The sequence below is a fragment of the Boleophthalmus pectinirostris genome, unplaced genomic scaffold (assembly GCF_026225935.1).
Source record: "Boleophthalmus pectinirostris isolate CB_2022bp ecotype Guang Dong unplaced genomic scaffold, ASM2622593v1 HiC_scaffold_16, whole genome shotgun sequence".
Classification (NCBI taxonomy): Eukaryota; Metazoa; Chordata; class Actinopteri; order Gobiiformes; family Gobiidae; genus Boleophthalmus; species Boleophthalmus pectinirostris.
In genome coordinates this window covers 36,788,973-36,813,972 of record NW_026571095.1, presented here as the reverse complement: position 1 = coordinate 36,813,972, position 25,000 = coordinate 36,788,973, and the positions used below count along the sequence as shown (strand labels likewise).

At 44.8% G+C, this 25,000-nt stretch overlaps 1 protein-coding gene across 2 annotated transcripts in view; it reads left to right on the top strand.

Moving 5' to 3' along the window:
* The window catches only part of LOC110174500 (rho GTPase-activating protein 12-like), a 42,923-nt gene that overhangs the window by 2,982 nt on the left and 14,941 nt on the right, over positions 1-25,000 (top strand). Inside the window, exons 2-15 of one of the 2 annotated variants that reach the window (XM_055151643.1) lie at positions 3,001-3,697; positions 7,899-8,168; positions 9,995-10,075; positions 11,679-11,807; positions 13,634-13,681; positions 16,605-16,666; positions 16,778-16,859; positions 17,645-17,743; positions 18,495-18,593; positions 19,202-19,295; positions 19,635-19,751; positions 20,596-20,694; positions 21,185-21,262; positions 24,345-24,479. In XM_055151643.1, coding sequence (XP_055007618.1) covers positions 3,032-3,697; positions 7,899-8,168; positions 9,995-10,075; positions 11,679-11,807; positions 13,634-13,681; positions 16,605-16,666; positions 16,778-16,859; positions 17,645-17,743; positions 18,495-18,593; positions 19,202-19,295; positions 19,635-19,751; positions 20,596-20,694; positions 21,185-21,262; positions 24,345-24,479 — 2,059 coding nt within the window. In that variant the 5' untranslated portion in view covers positions 3,001-3,031. The remainder of the gene's footprint in view (positions 1-3,000; positions 3,698-7,898; positions 8,169-9,994; positions 10,076-11,678; positions 11,808-13,633; positions 13,682-16,604; positions 16,667-16,777; positions 16,860-17,644; positions 17,744-18,494; positions 18,594-19,201; positions 19,296-19,634; positions 19,752-20,595; positions 20,695-21,184; positions 21,263-24,344; positions 24,480-25,000) is intronic. The other variant, XM_055151644.1, reaches the window with a different exon arrangement.

Below are 25,000 nucleotides of genomic sequence, written 5' to 3'. Positions count from 1 at the left end.
GAAGGTGGAAAAGTGCTATAGAAAAATGTGATCATTTACCATTAAAATGTACAAATACTACTACTATGACTACTACTACTACTTTACCATTACTATGATTACTACTACTAGTAGTATTACTACTACTACTATGACGGAGGAGGGTGCCAAAGTACTGTGTAAAAGAAAACCAGTGTGATTATTGTAAAATAAATTATATCAAAGTACTTCTATTACTACTACTAGTAGTACTAGTAGAACTACTACTACTACTGCTACAAATACTACTCCTATTACTATAGCAGAGGAATGTGCCAAAGTATTGTCTAAAAGAAAACCAGTGATTATAGTAAAATAAATGTTACAAAAGTACTACTGCTACTACTACTGCTGCTGCTACCGGGACTAAACCGGGACTAAACCAGGTCTAAACCAGGTCTAAACCAGGTCTAAACCAGGTCTAAACCAGGAACTAAACCAGGTCTAAACAGGACTAAACCAGGACTAAACCAAACTAAACCAGTCTAAACCAGAACTAAACCGGGACTAAACCAGGACTAAACCGGGACTAAACCGGGACTAAACCGGGACTAAACCAGAACTAAACCAGAACTAAACCAGGAGAAAGTAACTAAGAAGTAGAAGTAGAAGTCCAGGTCTTGTGGTCTTTAGAGCCGATTTGTCCTGAGCTTTAAACTTCAAATCTGTGGGACAAATGAACAAAAAAAGTCCAGAACCAGAACCAGGGGGCGGGTCTCCGTGGAGATTTAAAGCATCACTCTGGTTTTTTCCCTGTTAGATCCCAGACTGGAGAATTTTCCTCCTTTAATTCCGTAGACGTTGACAATTCCAGGTCTGAAATGATCCAGGTGATTCTAGTGAAGGTGTGTGGAGTTTAAAAACACAGCGGAGCACTTCCTGTATCACCACACGATGACATCACGAGGTGGAACAGAGTGTTTTCAGTTTGACAGAAGAACTCCGCTTAAATGTGCAGATTTATTTGTGTGAATGAACCAAAACACAACTCAACAGTGTGTGTTTGTGATGAGGAAACTACAACAGAACAGAGGATTATGGGACATGGAGTCTTGATGTAAACGACATTAGAACAGAGGATTATGGGACATGGAGTCTTGATGTAAACTACATTAGAACAGAGGATTATGGGACATGGAGTCTTGATGTAAACGACATTAGAACAGAGGATTATGGGACATGGAGTCTCGGTGTAAACTACATTAGAACAGAGGATTATGGGACATGGAGTCTTGATGTAAACGACATTAGAACAGAGGATTATGGGACATGGAGTCTTGATGTAAACGACATTAGAACAGAGGATTATGGGACATGGAGTCTTGATGTAAACTACATTAGAACAGGGGATTATGGGACATGGAGTCTCAGTGTAAACTACATTAGAACAGAGGATTATGGGACATGGAGTCTTGATGTAAACTACATTAGAACAGAGGATTATGGGACATGGAGTCTCGGTGTAAACTACATTAGAATAGAGGATTATGGGACATGGAGTTTTGATGTAAACTATATTAGAATAGAGGATTATGGGACATGGACTTTGTAAACTACATTAGAACAGAGGATTATGGGACATGGAGTCTTGATGTAAACTACATTAGAATAGAGGATTATGGGACATGGAGTCTCGGTGTAAACTACATTAGAATAGAGGATTATGGGACATGGAGTTTTGATGTAAACTATATTAGAATAGAGGATTATGGGACATGGAGTCTCTTTGTAAACTACATTAGAACAGAGGATTATGGGACATGGAGTCTTGATGTAAATTACATTAGAACAGAGGATTATGGGACATGGAGTCTTGATGTAAACTACATTAGAACAGAGGATTATGGGACATGGAGTCTTGATGTAAACTACATTAGAACAGAGGATTATGGGACATGGAGTCTTGATGTAAACTACATTAGAACAGAGGATTATGGGACATGGAGTCTTGATGTAAACTACATTAGAACAGAGGATTATGGGACATGGAGTCTTGATGTAAACTACATTAGAACAGAGGATTATGGGACATGGAGTCTCAGTGTATAAAAATAAAAAACCTCATTTGTTACAGTCGTGTTTGTTAAAGCACCACTACAGTTCAGAAAATACATGTCATTTTCTTCTGTACTTTTGTTTTGTTTTTTGTGTATTTATTTTTATTTTATTTAATTTTGTGTGTGTGTGTGTGTTATTGATTTTTTATGTTTTTTTGTTTTTTTACTGCGCCACTTTTTCTGTATTTTTTTCAGTATTTTATTTTTATTTATTTTTTTATTGCACCACTACATTTACAGAGAATACATATGTAATTTTGTTTGTTTGTTGTTGTTTTTTTTGATGGGGGTTATATTTTTTTTAGAGAATACATCTGTAATTTATTTCTATATATTTTGTGAGTGTGTGTGTTTTTACTTTTTTTTTTTTTTTTTTTTTTTTTTTTTTAGTTTTTGTGGTGTTTTTTTTTTTTTTGTGTGTATTTTAACTTTTTTTTTTTTTTTTTTTTTCTTTTACTGCACCACTACAGTTACAGAGAACAGTTTTTTCTGACAGGACGGTGATTAGATTTGAGATTTATGGTTTAATAAAAAGATTCAGTTCAAAGTTAATGTTTAAAACACGTCCAAGGACAAAACCAGGTCTAAACCAGGACTGAACCAGGACTAAACCAGGACTGAACCAGGACTAAACCAGGACTGAGGACTTGAGTTTGTGATTTAGTTCCAGTTGAGTTCGTTTGTTTTTGTGAAATCAGAAACGTGACAGGAACAGGAAGCTCTGATGTAACTTCCTCCTCAGATCAACGTCGTCACTTTAAACGTGCGGATTTCACAAGAGAACAGTGTTTTGAAATCCTCCTCACGTCCTCCTCATGTCCTCACGTCCTTATGTCCTCACGTCCTTATGTCCTCACGTCCTTATGTCCTCACGTCCTCGTCATGTCTTTATGTCCTCCTCACGTCTCTCTGTCTCTGTCCACAGCTGATGCTCCGCCCCGCCGTCCACGGGCGCCATGACCGGCCTGCCGCTCGCCCCCGGGCAGCCGTACGTGGAGGTGGAGTACGACTACGAGTACAAGTCCAAGGACCGTCTGATCTCGATCCGAGCGGGCGAGTGTTTCCTGCTGGTGAAGAAGACGAACGAGGACTGGTGGCAGGTGCGGCGCGATGAAGCCTCCAAAGCCTTCTACGTCCCGGCGCAGTACGTCCGCGAGGTCCGCAAGGCGCTCATGCCCCCGAGACACGCCCCCTCCACGCCGCCCAAGCCCCCGCCGGGACACGCCCCCTCTCAGCCCGGCCCCGCCCCCTCTGAGACAGGCCCCGCCCCCTCTCAGCCCGGCCCCGCCCCCTCCCTCTGGGTCAAACCGGGCGCCCTGGAGCTGCCGGGGGAGGGTCTGGGTCGGCGGGAGTCGCGCTCGCGGCGGCGCTCGGCACAGTCCGGGGACAGTCCGCTCCACAGTCCCACCTCGGGGCCCGACTCGGGGCAGTGGGACTCGGAGCGGGCCCCCGACCCTCCGGGTCTCCTCAGACACAGCAGCAGTGGCAGTACCCTCCCTCGCTCCAGGGGGCGCTCCCCGGAGCTGCAGAGGAAACCTCTGGACGTGGACAGTCACCAGAACGAGTCCTGGAGCCACGAGTCCGAGTCCGACCTGAGCTCCAGCTCCACCGAGCAGCTGCAGGTCAGTGTGTTTGTGTTTGTACAGAACCCGACGCTCAGAACAAACTCTGCTGCTAAAAATGAAACAACTGACTCGTATGATTGTAGAGATGTTCTCTGGATCTTCTCCTCTTGTTCCTTTGGTTTTTCTCCTCTGGTTCTTCTCCTGTGGTTCTGCTTCTCTAGTTCTTCTCCTATGGTTCTTCGCCTCTGGTTCTGTTCCTCTGGTTCTGTTCTTCTCTGTTCTTGTTCTTCTGGTTCTTCTCCTCTTGTTCTGTTCTTCTGGTTCTATTCCTCTGGTTCTTCTCCTCTGGTTTTGTTCCTCTGGTTCTTCTTCTGGTTCTGTTCTTTCTGTTCTCTGTTCTGTTCTGGTTCTCTGGTTCTGTTCCTCTGGTTCTGTTCCTCTGGTTCTGTTCTTCTCTGGTTCTTCTCCTCTTGTTCTGTTCTTCTGGTTCTATTCCTCTGGTTCTTCTCCTCTGGTTTTGTTCTTCTGGTTCTGTTCCTCTGGTTCTGTTCTTCTGGTTCTGTTCCTCTGGTTCTTCTCCTCTGGTTCTGTTCTTCTGGTTCTGTTCCTCTGGTTCTTCTCCTCTGGTTCTGTTCTTCTGGTTCTGTTCTGTCTGATCTTCGTGGGAAATTTTCTTTGGGTCACTTCTGTCATTTACCTGGAGAACTGGAAAAACTGGTTTGAATTCAAAACATTCACAGAAAAGAAAAAAAAAAGAGAGTGAGAGCAGGAGGGAGAGAGAGAAAGGAACGGAGAGAATGGTTCTTTCTTTTTCTTCTCTACAAACTGGAGAACTCTTTCACGTCTGCGGCAGCGTCGGGATGAAACGCTGGTGACTCATGACAAACACGGCGGTGGAGCTTCACCGTCGTTTGTTCTGCTCCGGGTTTTTCTTTCCTCTGTCGTTTGTTCGGGAAAAACTTCAGCGGGACGAGCGGCTCCGGACGCTCCAGGGAACGATCCGTCTGACGCTCGCGACGTTTGTGACGCTCGTGTCTGCGGTGTCACGTCAAAGTCAAACCTCACCTGTGGTTTTCAGATGCTTTTCAGACGTGACAGTGTGATGAAGTCATTTCTCAGACGCGTTTTTCCCACAGATCAGGGCCACATGACAAACAGAAAATACTGTAGATCAGAGGTGTTCACACTTTTTCATCATGTGAGCTACTTACAAAATGACCAAGACAAAATGATCGACCTGATACAAAGCCAAACAAACTGCACTGAAACACTCTGTGCCCCTTTTTTGGACCCTCACCCACAGTTTAAGAACCTCTTCTTTAAGAGAACTTCCTCTGGCACTTTACACAAAACTGTGAAAAAAGTGAAGGAAGATTTTTAAACCTGTTTTTTAAAATTCCAAACTGGAGTTACATTCTTTTCTGGTTTTGCAGTGATATTTACCAGCCTCTGCACGTTTACCAAACCAAACGCACATCGTGACAAACACAGATGCATTTGTGCACTTTTAGTCCAATGAGATTCATTTGGTCTTCCGATATTCTATGTTATTAGGTTCTTTTTTTCAGACCGAGAGTGTTATTTCATACCTGACAGTTCCGACTGTTCACTAGCGTCTTCCTCAGAGTCACGTGATGTTGCTGTGATGTGTCCGGTCACCTGATTTAAACAGGTTTTGGCGCTGTCTTCCTACCGGTGGAGGCAGGACGACAGCGCCATCTGCAGTCCGACTTCCTCAGGACAGTATCCCAGGTGTGTGAGAGTAAAAAAGCCCCTCGTCCTGGTTTACAGTCCTGTGGGTACGTTTCCGTATTTCGATTGCTGCTTTAATCCAGCGGCGATGTTTGTTTTCCTCTGTCCCAATGATTTGTGCACTTTTGTTAGACAAAGTTCAGCCAAATGTGGCAGTAGGTCTGTTCTGTAGATCCGCTCTATGCTGTAGACCTGCTTTGTGCCAACACTGGAACACAAATTTAGACTGGTTTTTGCTCCACGTTTTGTCTTGTTCTTCTAATCAGCCGCACTGTGGGAGGGGCTTGTGTTGGCTGTACGCAGGAAGGTGAGAGCGTGAAAAGGCGAGGGGCGGCGTGCTGACGTGAGGCAGATGGACAGGTAGGATGTTTAGGAAGTTTAATCTGCCCTGTGATGCACGCTGGTACACGAGGGCACACGCTGTCGCAGACGAGCCGTGTGTAGGGAGCGTGTGTGTTTGTGATGCGCCGTAGAGTCTCCGCGGGTTTCAAATGAGCGCACAGGCTGCACTGAGACGCCCCACACGCTCCTGCACCCGCTACAAGTTTATTACCAACAGCAGCGGCCGGAATGAAATATGATCACACTTGTTGAGACAAGACCGAGTCCAAACGCGATCGAGTCTGAGACGAGACACGGCGATCTACCCACACGACCTTGGCGATCGACTGGTAGATCAGGATCGACGTATTGAGCACCACTGCTGTGGAGAGTCAATCCGTGTGTCGTTCATTCAGTCATTTTTCAAATTAAAACCAAAAATAAGAAAACTAAAAAAACAACTATTTTCTTCATTATTTGTCTCCAAAACCAAAATGAAAAAAAAAAAACAAAAAAAAAAAAACGATAAAGATTTATTTTTTCTGTTTTTGATTTTGTGTTTAAATGAAAAATGGAAAAAATGGATAATGGACTAAACTAGGACTAAAACAGGACTAAAACAGGACTAAAACAGGACTAAAACAGGACTAAAACAGGACTAAAACAGGACTACCTTGTGACGTTTGTGACGTTTGTGACGTTTGTGACGTTTGTGACGTTTGTGACGTTTGTGACGTTTGTGACGTTCGTGTCTGCGGTGTTGCGTCAAAGTCAAACCTCACCTGTGGTTTTCATGCTCCACAATGATGTGATGATGTGATGAAGTCGTTTCTCAGACGCTGTTTTTTTCCCACAGATCAGGACAGGAGAGACAGAAAATACTTTGGAGGCCAAAACCCTGAACTCACTTCTGAGAGAGACAGAAACATAGAAAGAGAGAAAGAGAGAAAGCTGAGAGAGTGATGAGAGAGAGAGTTAGTCGGCGGTAGAGAGCAGAATGTTGTGCAGCAGGTTGGAGCCGTTTGACCTCAACTTGAGGAAAGAAAATAAATAAACGACAACAGAGAGAAAACATGAAGGAACATGAGTGTCGACCCAACGCGAGTATCGAATAAACACGAGTATCGAATCATGATACCAGTATCAAATCAACAAGAGTATCGAATCAACGCGAGTGTCGAATCAACGCGAGTGTCGAATCAACGCGAGTGTCGAATCAACACGAGTATCGAATCAACACGAGTATCGAATCAACACGAGTATCGAATCAACACGAGTATCGAATCATGATACCAGTATCAACCCAACACGAGTACGAATCAGTATCGAGTATCGAATCATGATACCAGTATCAACCCAACACGAGTATCGAATCATGATACCAGTATCAACACAACACGAGTATCGAATCATGATACCAGTATCAACCCAACACGAGTATCGAATCATGATACCAGTATCAACCCAACACGAGTATCGAATCATGATACCAGTATCAAATCAACCCAAGTATTGAATCAATGCGAGAATGGAATCAACATGAGTATCGACCCAACACGAGTATCGAATCAACGCGGGTATCGAATCAACACGAGTATCGACCCAACATGAGTATCGAATCATGATACCAGTATCGACCCAACGCGAGTATCGAATCAACGCGGGTATCGAATCAACACGAGTATCGACCCAACATGAGTATCGAATCATGATACCAGTATCGACCCAATGCGAGTATCGACCCAACGCGAGTATCGACCCAACGCGAGTATCGACCCAACGCGAGTATCGACCCAACGCGAGTATCGACCCAACGCGAGTATCGACCCAACGCGAGTATCGAATCAACGCGAGTATCGAATCATGACACCACCGCCATATCAAACTATTCGATATTGGGTCATGTCTGCTGCACTTGCTCCTGCCTGCTCCTGCCTGCTCCTGTCTGCTCCTGTCTGCTCCTGTCTGCTCCTGCCTGCTCCTGTCTGCTCCTGTCTGCTCCTGCCTGCTCCTGCCTGCTCCCTGCTCCTGCTCCCTGCTCCTGTCTGCTCCTGCCTGCTCCTGTCTGCTCCTGCCTGCTCCTGTCTGCTCCTGCCTGCTCCTGTCTGCTCCTGTCTGCTCCTGTCTGCTCCTGTCTGCTCCTGTCCCTGTGACTCTTCTGACTGGTCCTCTTGTTTTTCCACAGTCGGGTTCGGACTCGCTCCACTCAAACCTGCAGGACCTGAGGCTGGGCGGGTCCTCGGCGCCCCCCCAGCCGTCAGGTGCGCCCCTGTCGTCCTGCGGTGACTGGGACACCCACCGGGACCCGAACGGACGCCTCTACTACGTGAACCAGAGCACGGGGGAGCGCACGTGGAAACCGCCGCGCGCCCGGGACCAGGGAGGAGGAGGGGGCGGAGGCGGCGGCGGCGGCGGCGGCGGCGGCGGCGGCAGCGGGCTCGGTCCAGGTGCAGAGGTGAGACCAGATTCTGAAGTTGCCGCCAGGTGCCACCAACAATTTTGTCCACCAAATTGAGCGGCTATCTAATAAAATTTGACTGAAGCAGCAAGAATGACCCCGAAGTCACACCAGGAGCTGCAGCAGCGTTAAACGTAGGCGGAGCTGCTCGTACATGTACATTTCAAAGTTTCAATTCACACCAGAGACGCTCCTGCTGCAGCCTGCACATCTTCACTGTTTTCAGACATCACATTTTGTACTTGCTTTTTATCATTTATTTTATGTTCTAAAGTGTATTAAGGTAGAATGTGAATTAAGTACAACTGCAACACGTTTGCGTTTAATGAGGTTTAAATCTATTAACACGCACATTAAACACCGCAGTTTTTTTGTTTTGTTTTTTTTCTTTAATAAGGTAAAATCACCTATAATTAACAAACATTATGAGTGTGATTAAAATCTTATGTCCGTCCAGATAATAAGGCTGATACGTTTATATGTGGATACAGAGTAATGCACCGAAGGATACGGGCAAATAGTCGCTGAAACGGGCGAGTTTTATCATTCTGGACCATTTCTAAACCAGGTCTAAACCAGGACTAAACCAGGACTAAACCAGGACTAAACCAGGACTAAACCAGGTCTAAACCAGGTCTAAACCAGGACTAATCTTGGAGAGAGAGAAAGTGAACCCTGAGCCTCGTGGAGCAGTGTGTCCGAAAACAGCGACTGCTGCACGTACCGCCTCGTCTCCGAGCTCTGCACCGGTCCTTTCGCCCGCGGTCACTCTGGTCGACACGGAAGGACCTCTGAGCACATTCAGACAGTGAGTTTTGGATCTGGTTTAGTCCTGGTTTAGTCCTGACTTAGTCCTGAGTCCTTGTAGAATTGGTGTCTGACATCATAAATCACGTTCTATTTCTCCACTTCGAGGATGAACTTTTCGTCGTCCTTCATGAACATTTCCTTGGACACAGTGTGCGTTGTTTACGTCGTTGTCTTGACTTTGGTTACGTTATTTTGAAAGGGCATCGGAAGTTTATTTTGACATCACGTGTTTATTTCCTGTCTTTCCCCTGCTAAAAACTTGGAGACGCGCCGTTGACGCTGCAAAATTAGAACTCCAACCTCTGGAGCAGCGTCAGCGTCAGACGCTCGTTGGACGTGTGTATGACTCTGTCGGTGTTACACTGTCAGACCGGTTCAAATGGAGTTGTAAAGCTGCGTGTCTGCTGCTCGTGTGCTGTGCTGCTGCACTTACGCGCCGTTGGGCTTTGGTGTGAATTGGGGGTCAGGAGCATCAAATAATAATTCTATCCATCACACAGAGACATACACAAAAAATACACGACAATCCGAGCCCCAACAACGTCAACAAAACTACAATAAGAAGCTACAGTCACAACATGAACACACGGCAGGTCAGGGTCAAGCCGACTTTGACATTTGACATTTAAAAAAGATTTGACAGTCAGATTCTGTTTTGATGGTAGAAGGAACACAAATGTGACTGTTTGCTTCAGGTTGTTCCAGTCAGTCGGAGCAGGTAGAAGATGCTCTTGGAAAAAGGATCAAAACTTACACACAACAAAAAAGTAGAAAAAGTAAAAAAATCGTCTTGAAGGAAGCCCTGATGAAGAGCAGTCAATGTCGAAACATGTCGACTTTGGCCTTTTAACTATATTTTTCAGATTTTTTTTACTTTTTCTACTTTTGTGGAGCGCCTGGAGTCCGTTGTGTTTAAGTTAAATCTATTTTGATGGTGTTTTATTGTTTTAAATACAAAAAAAAACTCTCATTTAACGTCATTTGTTTGTTTTTGTTTGTTTGTTTGTGGTCAGTGGCTGAAGCCCGACGGCGAGCGAGGACGACCGTTTTACGCGACCGCCGACGCCTCCAGGTCTGAGTGGGAACTGCCCAAGGTACTTTTTTTTATTTTACTGGGTTTATTTTTGTGACACTAAAAGGCGCCTCATGCTACAGGAGGATTTGTCTGATTTCTGCTGCGATTTGCTTCTCTTCTCATGTATCTGAAGTTTTGCTCCACATTTCACAAATAATTATAAAAACTAGAAGTGCAAAGTCTGATCTTTGACACTTCAGAATCTCAGAGCCACTGGAGACAGGAAACATCTGACGCCATCACAGACTCTCACATTTATTTACACACAGATCCCACTGCAGTCTTTGTGATCGGAGATTTAAAATCTGATCAGATTCTCCTCGTGTCTGTGGTCTGCACTTTTTAATACACTTTAAAAATCATTTAAAACAAAAAAAAATCCTGTAACGTGTCGGTCTTTAGATTAAAGTGTCTGAGGCACCACATGTAGCTCTTTTCTTCAGTTGGGTCGGTCTTGTTTATGCACCACCTTCTGGGCGAACGCTCTTTTACGTGTACTTCCTTCACCCCAAACACTTCCTCCAGCTCCTCTGGGGGAACCTGAGGTGTTCCCAGTCCAGTCCAGAGACTTAGGCTACGTTCAGACTGCAGGGCTTAACGCTCAATTCAGATTTTTTTGTGAAATCTGATGTTTTTTCGAGGTCGTTCACATTTCCAGTTAAATGTGACTTGTATGTGACTCCAGTGTGAACATTAAACGGTCCGAAAGTGTCCCACATGTGACACTGGAGACACGACGACGTCAACCGCAGCGAGCGTCTCTGTGTTTACACAAGTTGTCCAAACATGGACGCAGCATCGAGCACCTGGAGATTTTAAAGTTCCTCTCGTACCGGAGCCACAACATGAACAACTGACTTGTTTTAAGGAGGAGATTGAGAAGGAGAAGGACGAGGTTTTTGGTCGTGGTGTTTTGTGGTGAGTGGAGATGTGCTTCACTTCAGTCACACAGAGTTCATTAACAGTTTTCTCCTACTTCAGCGCAGAATAGTGACGTTTGTGTCTTGTTGATAACGTGTAGGTGGATGAATGTGACCTGACCGTTCACACTGAAGTCACATGTTAAAGATCAGATATGGATCAGTTTTCAGTGTCCTGGGTCGTATTTGGAAAAAATTGGATCTGTGTGGTTCAGACTGACATTAAAAGATCAGATACAGAAACATAGGGGCCAAAAAATCAGATTTGGGTCACTTCAGGTGCAGACTGAAGGTAGACATCGTCCCTCCAGTGTGTCCTGGGTCTTTCCCGGGGCTTCCTCCTGGTGGGACATGAACACCTCCCTTAAATCCTGATCTTGAGGGAGCTGTGTTCTCTGTGTTGATTAAAGTGAAGTGTCTCGTGTCTCAGCTCCTCCGTCCTCCAGGTCCTGACTTTATCCTGAAGCCTTCAGGGCGTCGGTTTTCTGCTCCAGTACGACAGACAAACCTGTTCTCAAATTCTTTTGTGCCTCTGAGATTAAACTGTTAAATTCTAAGGGTTCAGTTTTCTGAATGTTTTTCTCTGTAAAATGTTTGTTGTCATTGAGTTCCACTTGTGTCTGTAACACACTCACACACTGTACTGTTGTGTGTGTGTGTGTTTGTGTGTGTGTGATTGTGTGTTGTTCTTGTGTTCTTCAGTTGAATCATTCGCCTCCAAACCTGAACACAGACGGAGCCAAAACCCGGAGTCTGGACCGACGCAACGTCGACCCCATCGTCCTGACCAAGTGGAGACACAGTACACACATCCTGGAGCCCACCGAGAAGGTACACACACACACACACACACACACACACACACAATACACACACACACACACACACACACACACAGTCTGTTATTTCTATGTGTTGGTTGATAATAAAAGAGCTACGTCCGTTTAAAGTGTTTAAACACTGCAAGAAACCCTTTAAAGTGTTTCTTTTAGAGTTTAAAGTGTTTAAAGTGTTTCTTGTAGAGTTTAAAGTGTTTCAAGTGTTTCTTTTAGAGTTTAAAGTGTTTCAAGTGTTTCTTGTAGAGTTTAAAGTGTTTAAAGTGTTTCTTGTAGAGTTTAAAGTGTTTCAAGTGTTTCTTACAGAGTTTAAAGTGTTTAAAGTGTTTCTTGCAGCGTCTGAAATCGCGGCGTGTGCGTTGGGGCTCGGCTCGTCTGCAGCCGTACCCGCCGCTCAGAGTCAGTGATCCTCGTCACTGCGCCGCACTCTGCTCCGTCTGCGGCGCAAATCAAATCAAAACACACACAACCGATCTTCTGCTTTTCAATCTGTAAAAGTCAAGACGATTACACTTTTAATCAGCATGAAACTGTGATCAGACAACAGATAATTGTGAATAACAATGAAAGATTCCGACGTCGAACGCAGCGAATGACAAACAAAAGACTCGAACACAGTGTCCTTCTCTGATATCTCTGTTTGTCTTTATCATAAAACTGACCCAGGAACTGTTACGTCAGAGTTAAACACAGATCAGACTGAAGGACGCTGAACAAACACTCCTGCACTCTCAGGAGAACAACGGCAAAAGGAGAAATTCAATTTGTCAACAAAAGTTTTTGGTTTTTTTTGTCAAATACGTTTCGGATTCATCCACACTGCTTCTTCAGATCAGACACTGTTTTATATCTTTTATATTGTATATCTTCCTCGTGTTGTGATGAAGACCGCACTAATCGAGACCAAGACCAGTCCCAGACCACAGGGTCCCAAGACTGAGACAAGACCAAGACCACTGAAGGTTGAGACCAAGACAAAACTGAGACTTTTAAACCCCGAGATTCAGACAAGACCAAGACCACAGCCCATCGAGACCGAATCAAGACCATCTTTGTCATTTTCAACATTTATTTCTATTTTACATATTATTATTATTCAGTATTATCACTTGTCGAGTGTCAGACCTTGAGACCGAGACAAGACCGAGTCCAAGCGCCTTCAAGACCGAGACAAGACCGAGTCCAAGCACCTTCAAGACCGAGACAAGACCCCGAGTCCAAGCGCCTTCAAGACCGAGACAAGACCCCGAGTCCAAGCGCCTTCAAGACCGAGACAAGACCGAGTCCAAGCGCCTTCAAGACCGAGACAAGACCCTGAGTCCAAGCACCTTCAAGACCGAGACAAGACCGAGTCCAAGCACCTTCAAGACCGAGGCGAGCAGTGTCCACCAGCGTCTGACCACAACTGAAGACTCAGCTTGGATGAGAAACGGATTCAACCAAAAAAACCAAACAAACTTTGTCCAAATTGAATTTCTCCTCTGCCACAGATTCTACCTGGACGACAAATGAAACAGACGAAACTGCAGCTTTGAATCCAAAAATAACAAAAATAATCAAATTATCCTGATTTTAAAACTGATTCCAAATCTCATTCAGACCAAAATCAAACCTGAAACATCACATAAATCCTCCTCTGAGTCTGACTCCGGTCTCATCACGGTCTGGCCTCTGGTCTGACTCTGGTCTGACTCTGGTCTGACTCTGGTCTGACTCCGGTCTGACTCCGGTCTGACTCCGGTCTGACTCCGGTCTGACTCCGGTCTGACTCCGGTCTGACTCCGGTCTGACTCTGGTCTGACTCTGATCTCTTGTGTCCAGGATCCTGCAGCAGGTCTCAGGGTCCAAGTTCCGGACTCTCCCACATCTGTCAGTACCAAAACACACACACACACACACACACACACACACTGTGACGTCACTCTGGGGGTGTTCTACATGCGTGTGCGCTGGAAACTTTTCAGATTAAACGGCACATTTCCAGATTTCTGTCGCTCCATATTTCTGCTTTACGATCGTTCACAAACACAGATTTCTGCATTTTGGCCCAAGAAACGACAAATTATGCTCCTCTTTCCTGTTGGCGTGGATCAGATTAGTCAAAAAAGTGATTTAGTCCTGCTTTAGTCTTCATTTAGTCCTTGGTTTAGATCAGATTGGTCAAAAATAGCAACACAAAAAGTGAGATTTCTTGAATAAAACTGGGAAAAATTAGTGACGGTGCCCTCCGGAGGGACGTCATTTGAGGAACAGATTTGGGTTTTCTGTTTCTGAGATTTAAAGTCAGATAATTTTTTTTTGGGGAGCTGGAGCGGCCGACGTGTTCGTGTTTTCGCCCGTGAGCCTTTTCTCGTCTTACGCCACAGAACAAAACGTGGAGTCATAAAAGTGCGGAGGCCTGTTCCTGCAGGTTCATACAGGGTTCAGAATGTGGGGTCGGGAGGGACGGGCCCTGGAACGTTTGGAGACGGGAGAGTTTACACGGTTTATCTGGTAAAGTCAGGAAACTGAGTCAGGTTTAGGTTTAGTCTACAGGTTAGTTAAGGTTAGGGTTTGGTTTAGTTTATGGGTTCGGGTTTGGTCTAGGTTAGGTTTGGGTTTAGTTTAGGTTATGGGTTGGTTAAGGTTTAGGTTAGGGTTTGGTTAAGATTATGTTATAGTTTGGTTAAAGTTAGGTTACGGTTTAGTTTTGGTTAAGGTTAGGGTGTGGTTTAGGTTAAAGGTTTGGTTTAGGTTAGGGTTGGTTAAAGTTTAGGTTAAGGTTTGGTTTAGTTTATGGGTTTGGTCAGCGTTTAGGGTTTGGTTTAGGTTTTGGTTATGGTTTAAGCGAGGGTTTAAATCAGGTTACGGTTTGGTTAAGGATATCTTAGGATTTAGTTTAGGTTATAGGTTGGTTAAAGTTAGTTTGGGGTTTGGTTTAGGTTTATGGTTTAGGTGAGGGTTAAAGTTTAAGTTAAGGTTTAGGTTAGGGTTTAGGTTAAGGTTACTTTAAGGAAAATATTTTGAAGTGGTCAACGATGGAAGACAATTTATTTAATCAGATTTAGAATTTTAAACCCTGTTAAATTTCTCATTTGAGTTTTTAGTTTTCCGTACGTTTTTCCGTTACACCTGTAGTTTTACGAGGGAATGTGGAGCGACAGCACGACGTCAGCAGAAGTAACTTAAAAAAAAATAAATCTGTTTCTTACACCGTAAAATAAAACTCTAAACAAACAAAAAACATCCACCACGACCAGAGCGACGTCGCCTCTGGACACTTTCGCTTCTTCTGACTTTTGGGGCGGTCGAGCGCAGCACTGGGTCGAGCTGGTGTGTCCTTGGGCAAGGCACTTCTTACACTTTTTCAGCTTGTGTCTTGGTGTTTGGCTGGTGGTGGTTGTGGCGGAGGCTTTTGGTGCAGATCGGCAGCCACATGTGCGTTGGTCTGCCCCGGGGCGGGTGAAGCGTCTCTCCTTCTTTAGAGTGTGACTGAGAGCGAATGAGAAATGCCTGAAATGATCGAGTGCGGGGAGAAAAACGATCGAGTGCAGAGAGAAGCGATCGAGTGCGGAGAGAAGAGCGATCGAGTGCGGAGAGAAACGATCGAGCGCGGAGAGAGAAACGATCGAGTGCGGAGAGAGAAACGATCGAGTGCGGAGAGAGAAACGATCGAGTGCGGAGAGAGAAACGATCGAGTGCGGAGGATCGAGTGCGGCGAGAGAAAAACGATCGAGTGCAGAGAGAGAAACGATCGAGTGCGGAGAGAGGAACGATCAAGTGCAGAGAGAGGAATGATCGAGCGCAGAGAGAAACGATCGAGCGCGGGGAGAGAAACGATCGAGCGCGGAGAGAAATGATCGAGCGCGGAGAGAGAACGATGACGATCGATCGAGCGCGGAGAGAAACGATCGAGCGAGCGCGGAGAGAGAACGATCGATCGAGCGCGGAGAGAGAAACGATCGAGCGCGGAGAGAGAACGATCGAGCGCGGAGAGAGAAACGATCGAGCGCGGAGAGAGAAACGATGCGAGAGAACGATCGAGCGCGGAGAGAGAAACGATCGAGCGCGGAGAGAGAAACGATCGAGCGCGGAGAGAGGAACGATCGAGCGCGGAGAGAAGAAACGATCGAGCGCGGAGAGAGGAACGATCGAGCGCGGTGAGAGGAACGATCGAGCGCGGGGAGAGAAACGATCGAGCGCGGGGAGAGAAACGATCGAGCGCGGGGAGAGAAACGATCGAGCGCGGGGAGAGAAACGATCGAGTGCGGAGGATCAAGTGCGGCGAGAGAAACGATCGAGCGCAGAGAGAGAAGAGATTGAGTGCGGAGAGAAACGATCGAGTGCGGCGAGAGGAACGATCGAGTGCGGAGAGAGAAACGATCGAGTGCGGAGGATCAAGTGCGGCGAGAGAAACGTTCGAGCGCGGAGAGAAAAACGATCGAGCGCGGAGAGACGCTTTGTGCATGTGACAGGTTTCGGCCACATTTCGTTAAAACAAAGTAAACATGATTAAAAGTCGAATGGAGGATTTGTTTTTTGTTTTAAATTGTCGATGAAAGTTCAAAAATATCGTTATGGAGACTCAGCAGCTTTGTAAATATGACGTCCAAACAAAAAATAAATCATGAAAATCCATCAAATGTGGAATGTTGATGGACCGTGAAACCGTGAAAATATAAACTTTGAGGTGGTTTTTCTGTCTGTGTTTCTGTCGGTGACGGTTTGACGGATTCTGTTCTTAGTTTTGTAAATGTAAATATTCTTGTTTTTCCTTCTCTTATCTCTCTGTCTCCGTCTCTTTCTGTTGCAGCCGTCTGAAAAATGCGGCGTCCTGAACATGACCAAGATCACAGAGAACGGAAAGAAAGTCAGGTAGGATTTTTATTGGGAGAAATTAAAACAGTTTTTGCGTTTTTAGATCTCGTCTTTAACACTCGAAGGACTTTTCACGTTTTTATTTCTAATCCCGAGTTTTGTGTTCAGGAAAAACTGGACGTCTTCGTGGACGGTGCTGCAGGGCTCCACGCTGCTGTTCACCAAAGGACAGACAGGGGGCAGCAGCTGGGTGAGTCTCACATATGCACACATATATATAGACCTGGGTAAGTCCTGATTTAGTCCTGGTTTAGTCCCGGTTTAGATCCGGTTTAGTCTTGGTTTAGTCTTGGTTTAGTCTTGGTTTAGTCCTGGTTTAGTTCTGGTTTAGTCCCTGGTTTTGTCCCGGTTTAGTCCCGGTTTAGTCCTGGTTTAGTCCTGGTTTTGCCCTGGTTTAGTCCTGGTTTAGTCCTGGTTTAGACCTGGTTTAGACCTGGTTTAGTCCTTGTTTAGTCCTTGTTTAATCCTGGTTTAGTCCTGGTTTAGTCCTTGTTTAATCCTGGTTTAGTCCTGGTTTGGTCCTGGCTTGGTCCTGGTTTAGTCTTGGGTTAGTCCTGGTTTAGTTCTAGTCCCATGTGTCTTATATCTGTATAATCCCTCAGTGGTTCAGGTAGGTTCCATAGTGGTCCAGGTCTAAACCAGGTCTAAACCAGGTCTAAACCAGGTCTAAACCAGGTGTAAACCAGGTGTAAACCAGGTGTAAACCAGGTGTAAACCAGGTCTAAATCAGGTCCTAGTCTCTGTGCTTTTCTAAACACATTCAGGAACATTTCTGCTCTGTCCTGTCAAGTTTTTAGTATCGATACCTGCGAAAAATGAGTATTTGGTTTCGATAATCGTTTTAGAAAACCTAGAACTTTTATTTTGGTGTAAACACAGACCAGGACTGGCCCAGGACTAGAGCCGGTTTGGACCAGGACTGGACTCGGACCGGGCTGGGATCAGGTCTAGACCGTGTTGTTGTTGTCGTTGCAGTTCGGGGGTCAGTCCAAACCGGAGCTGACGGTGGATCTGAGGGGAGCGTCTGTGGACTGGGCGCCCAAAGATCGTTCCAGCAAGAAGCACGTCGTGGAGGTAACGACACACTCTCCGGTTTATTACAGATTATTACATTACGCAAACGCCACAACAAATGCAAATGCCACAACACGACAAAAACAACAACAAAACAACAAAAGCCACAACGGAAATGACCGCGAGACTCTATTTTAATGCAAACGCTGCAACAAACACAAATGCCACAACACAAACGCAAATGCTGCAACACATTAAAAAGTCACAACACATAAAAAGCCACAACATATTAACAAGCCACAACACATTAAAAAACCACAATGGAAATTACCGCAAGACTCTATTTTAATGCAAACGCCGCAACAAATACAAACGCCACAACACATTAAAATGCCGCAACACATGAAGAAGCCACAACACAAACACAAATGCCACAACACATTAAAAAGCCACAACACAAATGCAAATGCCGCAACACATTAACAAGCCGCAACACATCAGAAAAGCCACAACACATTAAAAAGCCACAACACATTAACAAGCCGCAACAGAAGTGACCGCGGGACTCTATTTTCCGATGGACCAATAAAGCGGCAAGTGAAGAAGAAGAACTTCTCTGATTGGCCAGTGCACGGTCTACAACTCCACTTAACGAACACATGTATTTAGTCGAGTAATTTACCGTTTCAGAGTCTCATTCTTCAGTGTTTTTGCCTCTGCACAAAAACAGGAAAGTCGATATTGCCGAAGAAGTCGTATTTAAACTCCGACTCTGTGGTTTCGTGGAGGTTTGACATTCGTTTTGTTTCAGCTGAAGACGCGTCAGGGAACCGAGGTCCTGATCCAGTCCGACAACGAGGCCCTGGTCCAAGAGTGGCTCCGAGCGCTGCAGGACTGCATCAGCGCGCACGTGAGTACGAAAGAGCGTGCATGTGAGTATGAGAGCGCGCACGAGAGTGTGAGCGCGCACGTGAGTGTGAGAGCGCGCGCACGTGAGTGTGAGAGCGCACGTGAGTGTGAGAGCGCACGTGAGTGTGAAGAGCGCACGTGAGTGTGAGAGCGCGCACGTGAGTACGAAAGAGCGCACGTGAGTACGAAAGAGCGTGCACGTGAGTATGAGAGTGTGAGAGCGCACGAGAGTATGAGCGTGCATGAGAGTATGAGAGCGTGCACGGGAATGTGAGAGCGCGCACGTGAGTGTGAGAGCGCGCACGTGAGTGTGAGAGCGCGCACGTGAGTGTGAGAGCGCGCACGTGAGTGTGAGAGCGCGCACGTGAGTACGAAAGAGCATGCACGTGAGTACGAAAGAGCATGCACGTGAGTACGAAAGAGCATGCACGTGAGTATGAGAGTGTGAGAGCGTGCACGTGAGTATGAGAGCGTGCACGTGAGTATGAGAGCGTGCACGTGAGTATGAGAGCGTGCACGTGAGTATGAGAGCGCGCACGTGAGTATGAGAATCCTAATACTGTGAGGTCACACGGTTTACATGGATCATAAAACTGTCACGTTTTTTAGGCCTGGGAGTCGGACGAGGGGATGGACGATGACCTGCCCGAGTCTCCGGGACGAGAAGACAAACACGAGCACAGGGACTCCAAGAAAGAGAAAGGTCAGAGGTCACACACAGTTTCAGTTTTATCATTTATCGTCGATTAAATGCAGATTACACGGAGGTCGGGGATTAAACTACAGATATGAATCATAACAAACACTGGAAACAGAAGTAAAATGTGTAAGAAAATATGAAATCTGAAGTTCTAACTGTTTTTCCTTTTGGTGTTGAACCTTTTGTGAAAGATAACGTCATGTTTTTCAGCGCTCCTCATGATTCTGTGATGTATTTTCAGTGTGTTCGCTGTTTTCACATGTGATAAAACACAAAAGAAGCCGAGTAAAGTGCTGCCAGATGAAAACGTGTTAAATAATGTTCATAACCATCGCTGTGCAGGTCTGAAGAGCGGCAGCAGCCTCGACGTGTCCGAGCACAAAACCAAACACAAGCTGAAGAAGTTCCTGACGAGGCGCCCGACTCTGCAGGCCGTCCGGGACAAGGGTTATATCAAAGGTAACAGCGCCCCCTGCTGGCGGATAAAGACTTTAGTCCATTTAAAACTATGTAAATGTTTTTATAGTATTAAGTATTAAATGTGTCTCCTCAGGTCCAGGGTAACTTTTTTTTGTGGTTTTCTCGTCTCCATGCAGATGTGTTTTCTTTCTACAATTTGTCGTTAGGACCAGGAGTGAGACCGGGAACAGGACCAGGACCAGACCGTGATTGAGACCGGGACTGAGACTGGGACCAGACCAGGACTAAAAACGGTTTTGTCCTGGTTTTAGTCCTGGTTTAGTCGTGGTTTTAGTCCTAAATTTAGACCTGGTTTAGTCTTGGTTTAGTCCTGTTTTAGACCTGGTTTTAGTCCTAAATTTTGTCCTGGTTTTAGTCCTGGTTTAGACCTGGTTTTAGTCCTGGTTCAGTCCTGGATTAGACCTGGTTTAGTCCTGGTTTAGTTCTGGTTTAGTCCTGGTTCAGTCCTGTTTTAGACCTGGTTTAGACCTGGTTTTAGTCCTAAATTTAGTCCTGGTTTTAGTCCTGTTTTAGTCCTCTTATAGTCCTGGTTTAGACCTGATTTTAGTCCTGATTTAGTCCTGGATTAGTCCTGGTTTAGTCCTAGTTTAGTCCTGGTTTAGACCTGGTTTAGACCTGGTTTTAGACCTGGTTTAGACCTGGTTTTAGACCTGGTTTAGACCTGGTTTTAGACCTGGTTTAGACCTGGTTTTAGACCTGTTTTAGTCCTGGTTTAATCGTGTAAATTCTCCTGTAGTGTGTGGCGACCTTGAGTTAGTTTTGCTCATTTTCACAGTTTTAAAACTGTGTTTTTGAGTTTTTTTGTCTGTGCTGTTGTCTCCAGACCAGGTGTTCGGCTGCAGTCTGTCCAGTCTGTGCCAACGGGAAAACTCCAGCGTCCCGCGATTCGTCAAACTCTGCATCGAACACGTGGAGACCAACGGTGGGTCGCTTCACACACGACAACACCTCTACGACTTAACAAAAAATTTACAAAGACTTTACAAAAACTTACAAAGATAACCAAGTATTTCAGGCACATGGTGTTGTTTATAAAATCTGTAGAGTCCCTGTTTTTACACCTCTAATCTCAACATTTCTCTCAGTTTTCAGGCAACAAAAATGTGTTCGAAATTAAGTTTAATTCCGAATAATCATTTTCTTTAGGAGTGATTAGGAGCTAAGAGTGTACATGTTTTTTTTTTTAAGTGGAATTAATCTTTATTTGGAATTAAAGCTGTCGTCTAAATGTGGTTGGTCGGTTGGTTTAATTGCAGAAGAGTCGATTGTTAGAATTCAAAATCAAGTACATAAATGTGATCGATATACAAGTTTAGTTTATTTGTGTTTAAAACGCACTTTTTTCTGAAGTCTCAGCACTCAGCAGCAAGTCCCATGTTTGTTTAATGTTCCTTTCCCATGATCCTTTGCAGGTCTGAGCGTGGACGGTCTGTACAGGGTCAGTGGGAATCTCGCCGTCATCCAGAAACTGCGCTTCGCCGTCAACCACGGTGAGTCCCTCTTTCCGAACAGTACTGGTCCAGGCCTTCAGGGGGCAGTAAGAAAAGTTATGTTGGGGTCTTCGGGCTAAAGTGTGGCTGCGATCGGGCCAATTATATACATTTGCATTACCAACATCAAATAAAAATACTAGGGATTGTAGGGACCAGTGGCGTGCGGTCAGGGCCATCAAGGCAAACAGCGGTTGACCAGTGAAAACTAAAACCATCATGTGTCCAAAGTTTAAACAAGTGGTTTTGAATTATATCCAAATACTCCAGGTTTCTCTTCACTTCTGTTTGAAACATGGTTGTAGTGGTGGTGTCCTTTACTGCAGGAGTCCCCAAACCCCTGGGCTGGGGACCGGTACCGGGCCGCAAATGCACGTCCCCACATCCCGTGTGCCGCACTGACCACGCCTTTAAACCAGAACTTAAACCAGGTCTAAAACAGGGTCTAAACACAGACTAAAACGGCCTAAAACAGGTCTAAAATAGGTCTTAAAACAGAACTAAAAGAGAGTCTAAAACAGTTCTAAAACAAGGTCTAAAACAAGTCTTAAAACAGGACTAAAACAGGGTCTAAAATAGGTCTTAAAACAGCTTTGAAACAGGACTAAAACAGAACTAAAACAGGTTCTAAAACAGGACTAAAACAGGACTAAAACAGGGTCTAAAACAGTACTAAAACAGGACCTAAAACAGGTCTAAAATAGGTCTTAAAACAGGACTAAAAGAGAGTTTAAAACAGTTCTAACACAGGTCTTAAAACAGAGTCTAAAACAGAGTCTAAAACAGAGTCTAAAACAGAGTCTAAAACAGAGTCTAAAACAGGGTCTAAAACAGGGTCTAAAACAGGGTCTAAAACAGGTCTAAAATAGGTCTTAAAACAGAACTAAAAGAGAGTCTAAAACAGGTCTAAAACAGTTCTAAAACAAGGTCTAAAACAAGTCTTAAAACAGGACTAAAACAGGGTCTAAAACAGGGTCTAAAACAGGTCTTAAAACAGGTCTTAAAACAGGTCTTAAAACCAGGTCTCAAACAGGGTCTCAAACAGGGTCTCAAACAGGGTCTCAAACAGGGTCTAAAACAGTACTAAAACAGGACCTAAAACAGGTCTAAAATAGGTCTTAAAACAGTTCTAACACAGGTCTTAAAACAGGACTAAAACAAGACTAAAACAGGACTTAGCCAGGACTTAACCATGCTGCGGGGACTGCGCACCGCGCCTCCCCCAACCTCCTCCGGTCCAGGAAATATTGTTGGATATAAAACTGGTCTGTGGTGCAAAAAAGTTTGGGGACCACTGCTGCTTTACTTCACTCTTCTGTCACTGAGCAAACGGCACCAACCTCGGTTCTGAATGTTTTCGCGTTTCTACGGAGGCCTGGAGGCTCCTGTTGAGAGCGCGGCTTTCTACATGCACTTTAACAACTGCAGATAAGATAACGATGTCTGAAGATAAATCGCTTTTCATGGTTGTAATGATTAGAAGGTAGTTAGGAATAAGTTCTATTCATACTTACATCACAAACCAGGAAGACGTGGGGAAAGATGTGATTACAACTGTAGTTCCCGACACTGCGATCGCCTAACATTTAAATGCATTTTTTTTTTTTTTTTTCATAAATGGCAGTAAAAAAAAGTGGGTGTTCTTGGGCGCCCTCTGGTGGCTTCAGTGTTTTGACAAGAAACTCCCTGTGTTTAAAACCAACAGGCTCTACACAATAAAACAATAAGCGAACTCTGGTTAACGAGCTCAAAATGTCAGTAAACGCTCTGCTTGTTTTTGCTTACAAAAAAGTCTTGTCAGGATGAAACTCTAAAATGTTGAATGACCTAAAAACAGAGAAACAGAGAAACACGTCGGTCATGTTTGTGTGAAATGAGTCGTGTGAGAAAGTGTCTCGTTCTGGTTCGACAGTCAAATTATAAAGTCTGCAGGTATTTAAGTGGAAGAATGTGAACGATTTAGACGCCTTTAAAATGTGACCTGAATTCTGATCAGTGTGAGTGTGTTTCCGTGTTCGTGTTCCCGTGTTCAGTGTGTGTGTTTGTGCGTTTTCTCTGTTCAGTGTGTTTTTCGTGTTCAGTGTGTGTTTTTCTGTGTTCAGTGTGTGTTTTCTGTGTTCAGTGTGTGTTTTTCTGTGTTCAGTGTGTGTTTTTCCGTGTTCAGTGTGTGTTTTTCTGTGTTCAGTGTGTTTGTGTGTGTTTTTTGTGTTCAGTGTGTGTTTTTCTGTGTTCAGTGTGTGTTTTTTTGTGTTTCCTGTGTGTTTTTCCATATTTAGTGTGTGTTTTTCCGTGTTCCGTGTGTTTTTCCATCTTCTTGTTTCCGTGTTCAGTGTGTGTTTTTCCGTGTTCAGTGTGTGTTTTTCCATATTCAGTGTGTGTTTTTCCGTGTTCCGTGTGTTTTTTCCGTCTTCTTGTTTCCGTGTTCAGTGTGTGTTTTTCCATATTCAGTGTGTGTTTTTCCATATTCAGTGTGTGTTTTTCCATATTCAGTGTGTGTTTTTCCGTGTGTTCCGTGTGTTTTTCCGTCTTCTTGTTTCCATGTTCAGTGTGTGTTTTTCCGTGTTCAGGGTGTGTTTTTTCGTGTTCCGTGTGTGTTGTTCCGTCTTCTTGTTTCCGTGTTCAGTGTGTGTTTTTCCGTGTTCAGTGTGTGTTTTTCCGTGTTCAGTGTGTGTTTTCCGTGTTCAGTGTGTGTTTTTCCGTGTTCAGTGTGTGTTTTTCCGTGTTCAGTGTTCGTGTTTCCGTGTTTAGTTTTTGTGTTTCCGTGTTCAGTGTGTGTTTTTCCGTGTTCCGTGTGTTTTTCCTTCTTCTTGTTTCCGTGTTCAGTGTGTGTTTTTCCGTGTTCCGTGTGTTTTTCCTTCTTCTTGTTTCCGTGTTCAGTGTGTGTTTTTCCATGTTCAGTGTGTGTTTTTTCGTGTTCCGTGTGTGTTGTTCCGTCTTCTTGTTTCCATATTCAGTGTGTGTTTTTCCGTGTGTGTTTTTCCGTGTTCAGTGTTCTTTTTTCCGTGTTCAGTGTTCTTTTTCCCGTGTTCCGTGTGTGTTTTTCCGTCTTCTTGTTACCGTTTTCCATGCCTCTGTGTTTCAGATGAGAAGGTGAACCTGTCGGACGGTAAATGGGAGGACATCCACGTGACGACCGGAGCTCTGAAGATGTTCTTCAGGGAGCTGCCTGAGCCTCTGTTTCCCTACGGCCTTTTCCACGACTTCATCAGCGCCATCAGTACGAAACCCGACGCTCACTTACACTTTAACACTTTATCACATGTTTAAACTCCGGACACGGACTCGTCTCTGTGGCCCAGAGCTCTGAAACCCTCTGCGAAAAGTACTAGACTTGAATAAATCTTATTGCTCCACAAGGGAAATTATTTGTACATCTCCTCAAATCGTCTAGAGATGCACCCATCCAGATTTTCCAGTTCCAAAACCGATACTTTGGCTTTAAGCAGGAACGGACTGGGACCAAAAAACAGCCCTGGACCTTTCACCCCAGAGTTGTTCCCAAACAAATTGTTATTGAATTAGGCCTAACCCACGAAAGACCTAAATCAGTAATGAAATAACTGAAGAAAACACACAAAAATTAACTTCTTCTGATCGTTTATGAACAAAAACACCTAAATTAATTTCTAGTGACTTACGTTTTCTGTTCCACGTCTTCGAACAGGTTTACGGTTTAAGCCTCTAACCGCATCAAAAAACAACCGCGCCACACAATCCAGAGCGCCCCCATACACGAAT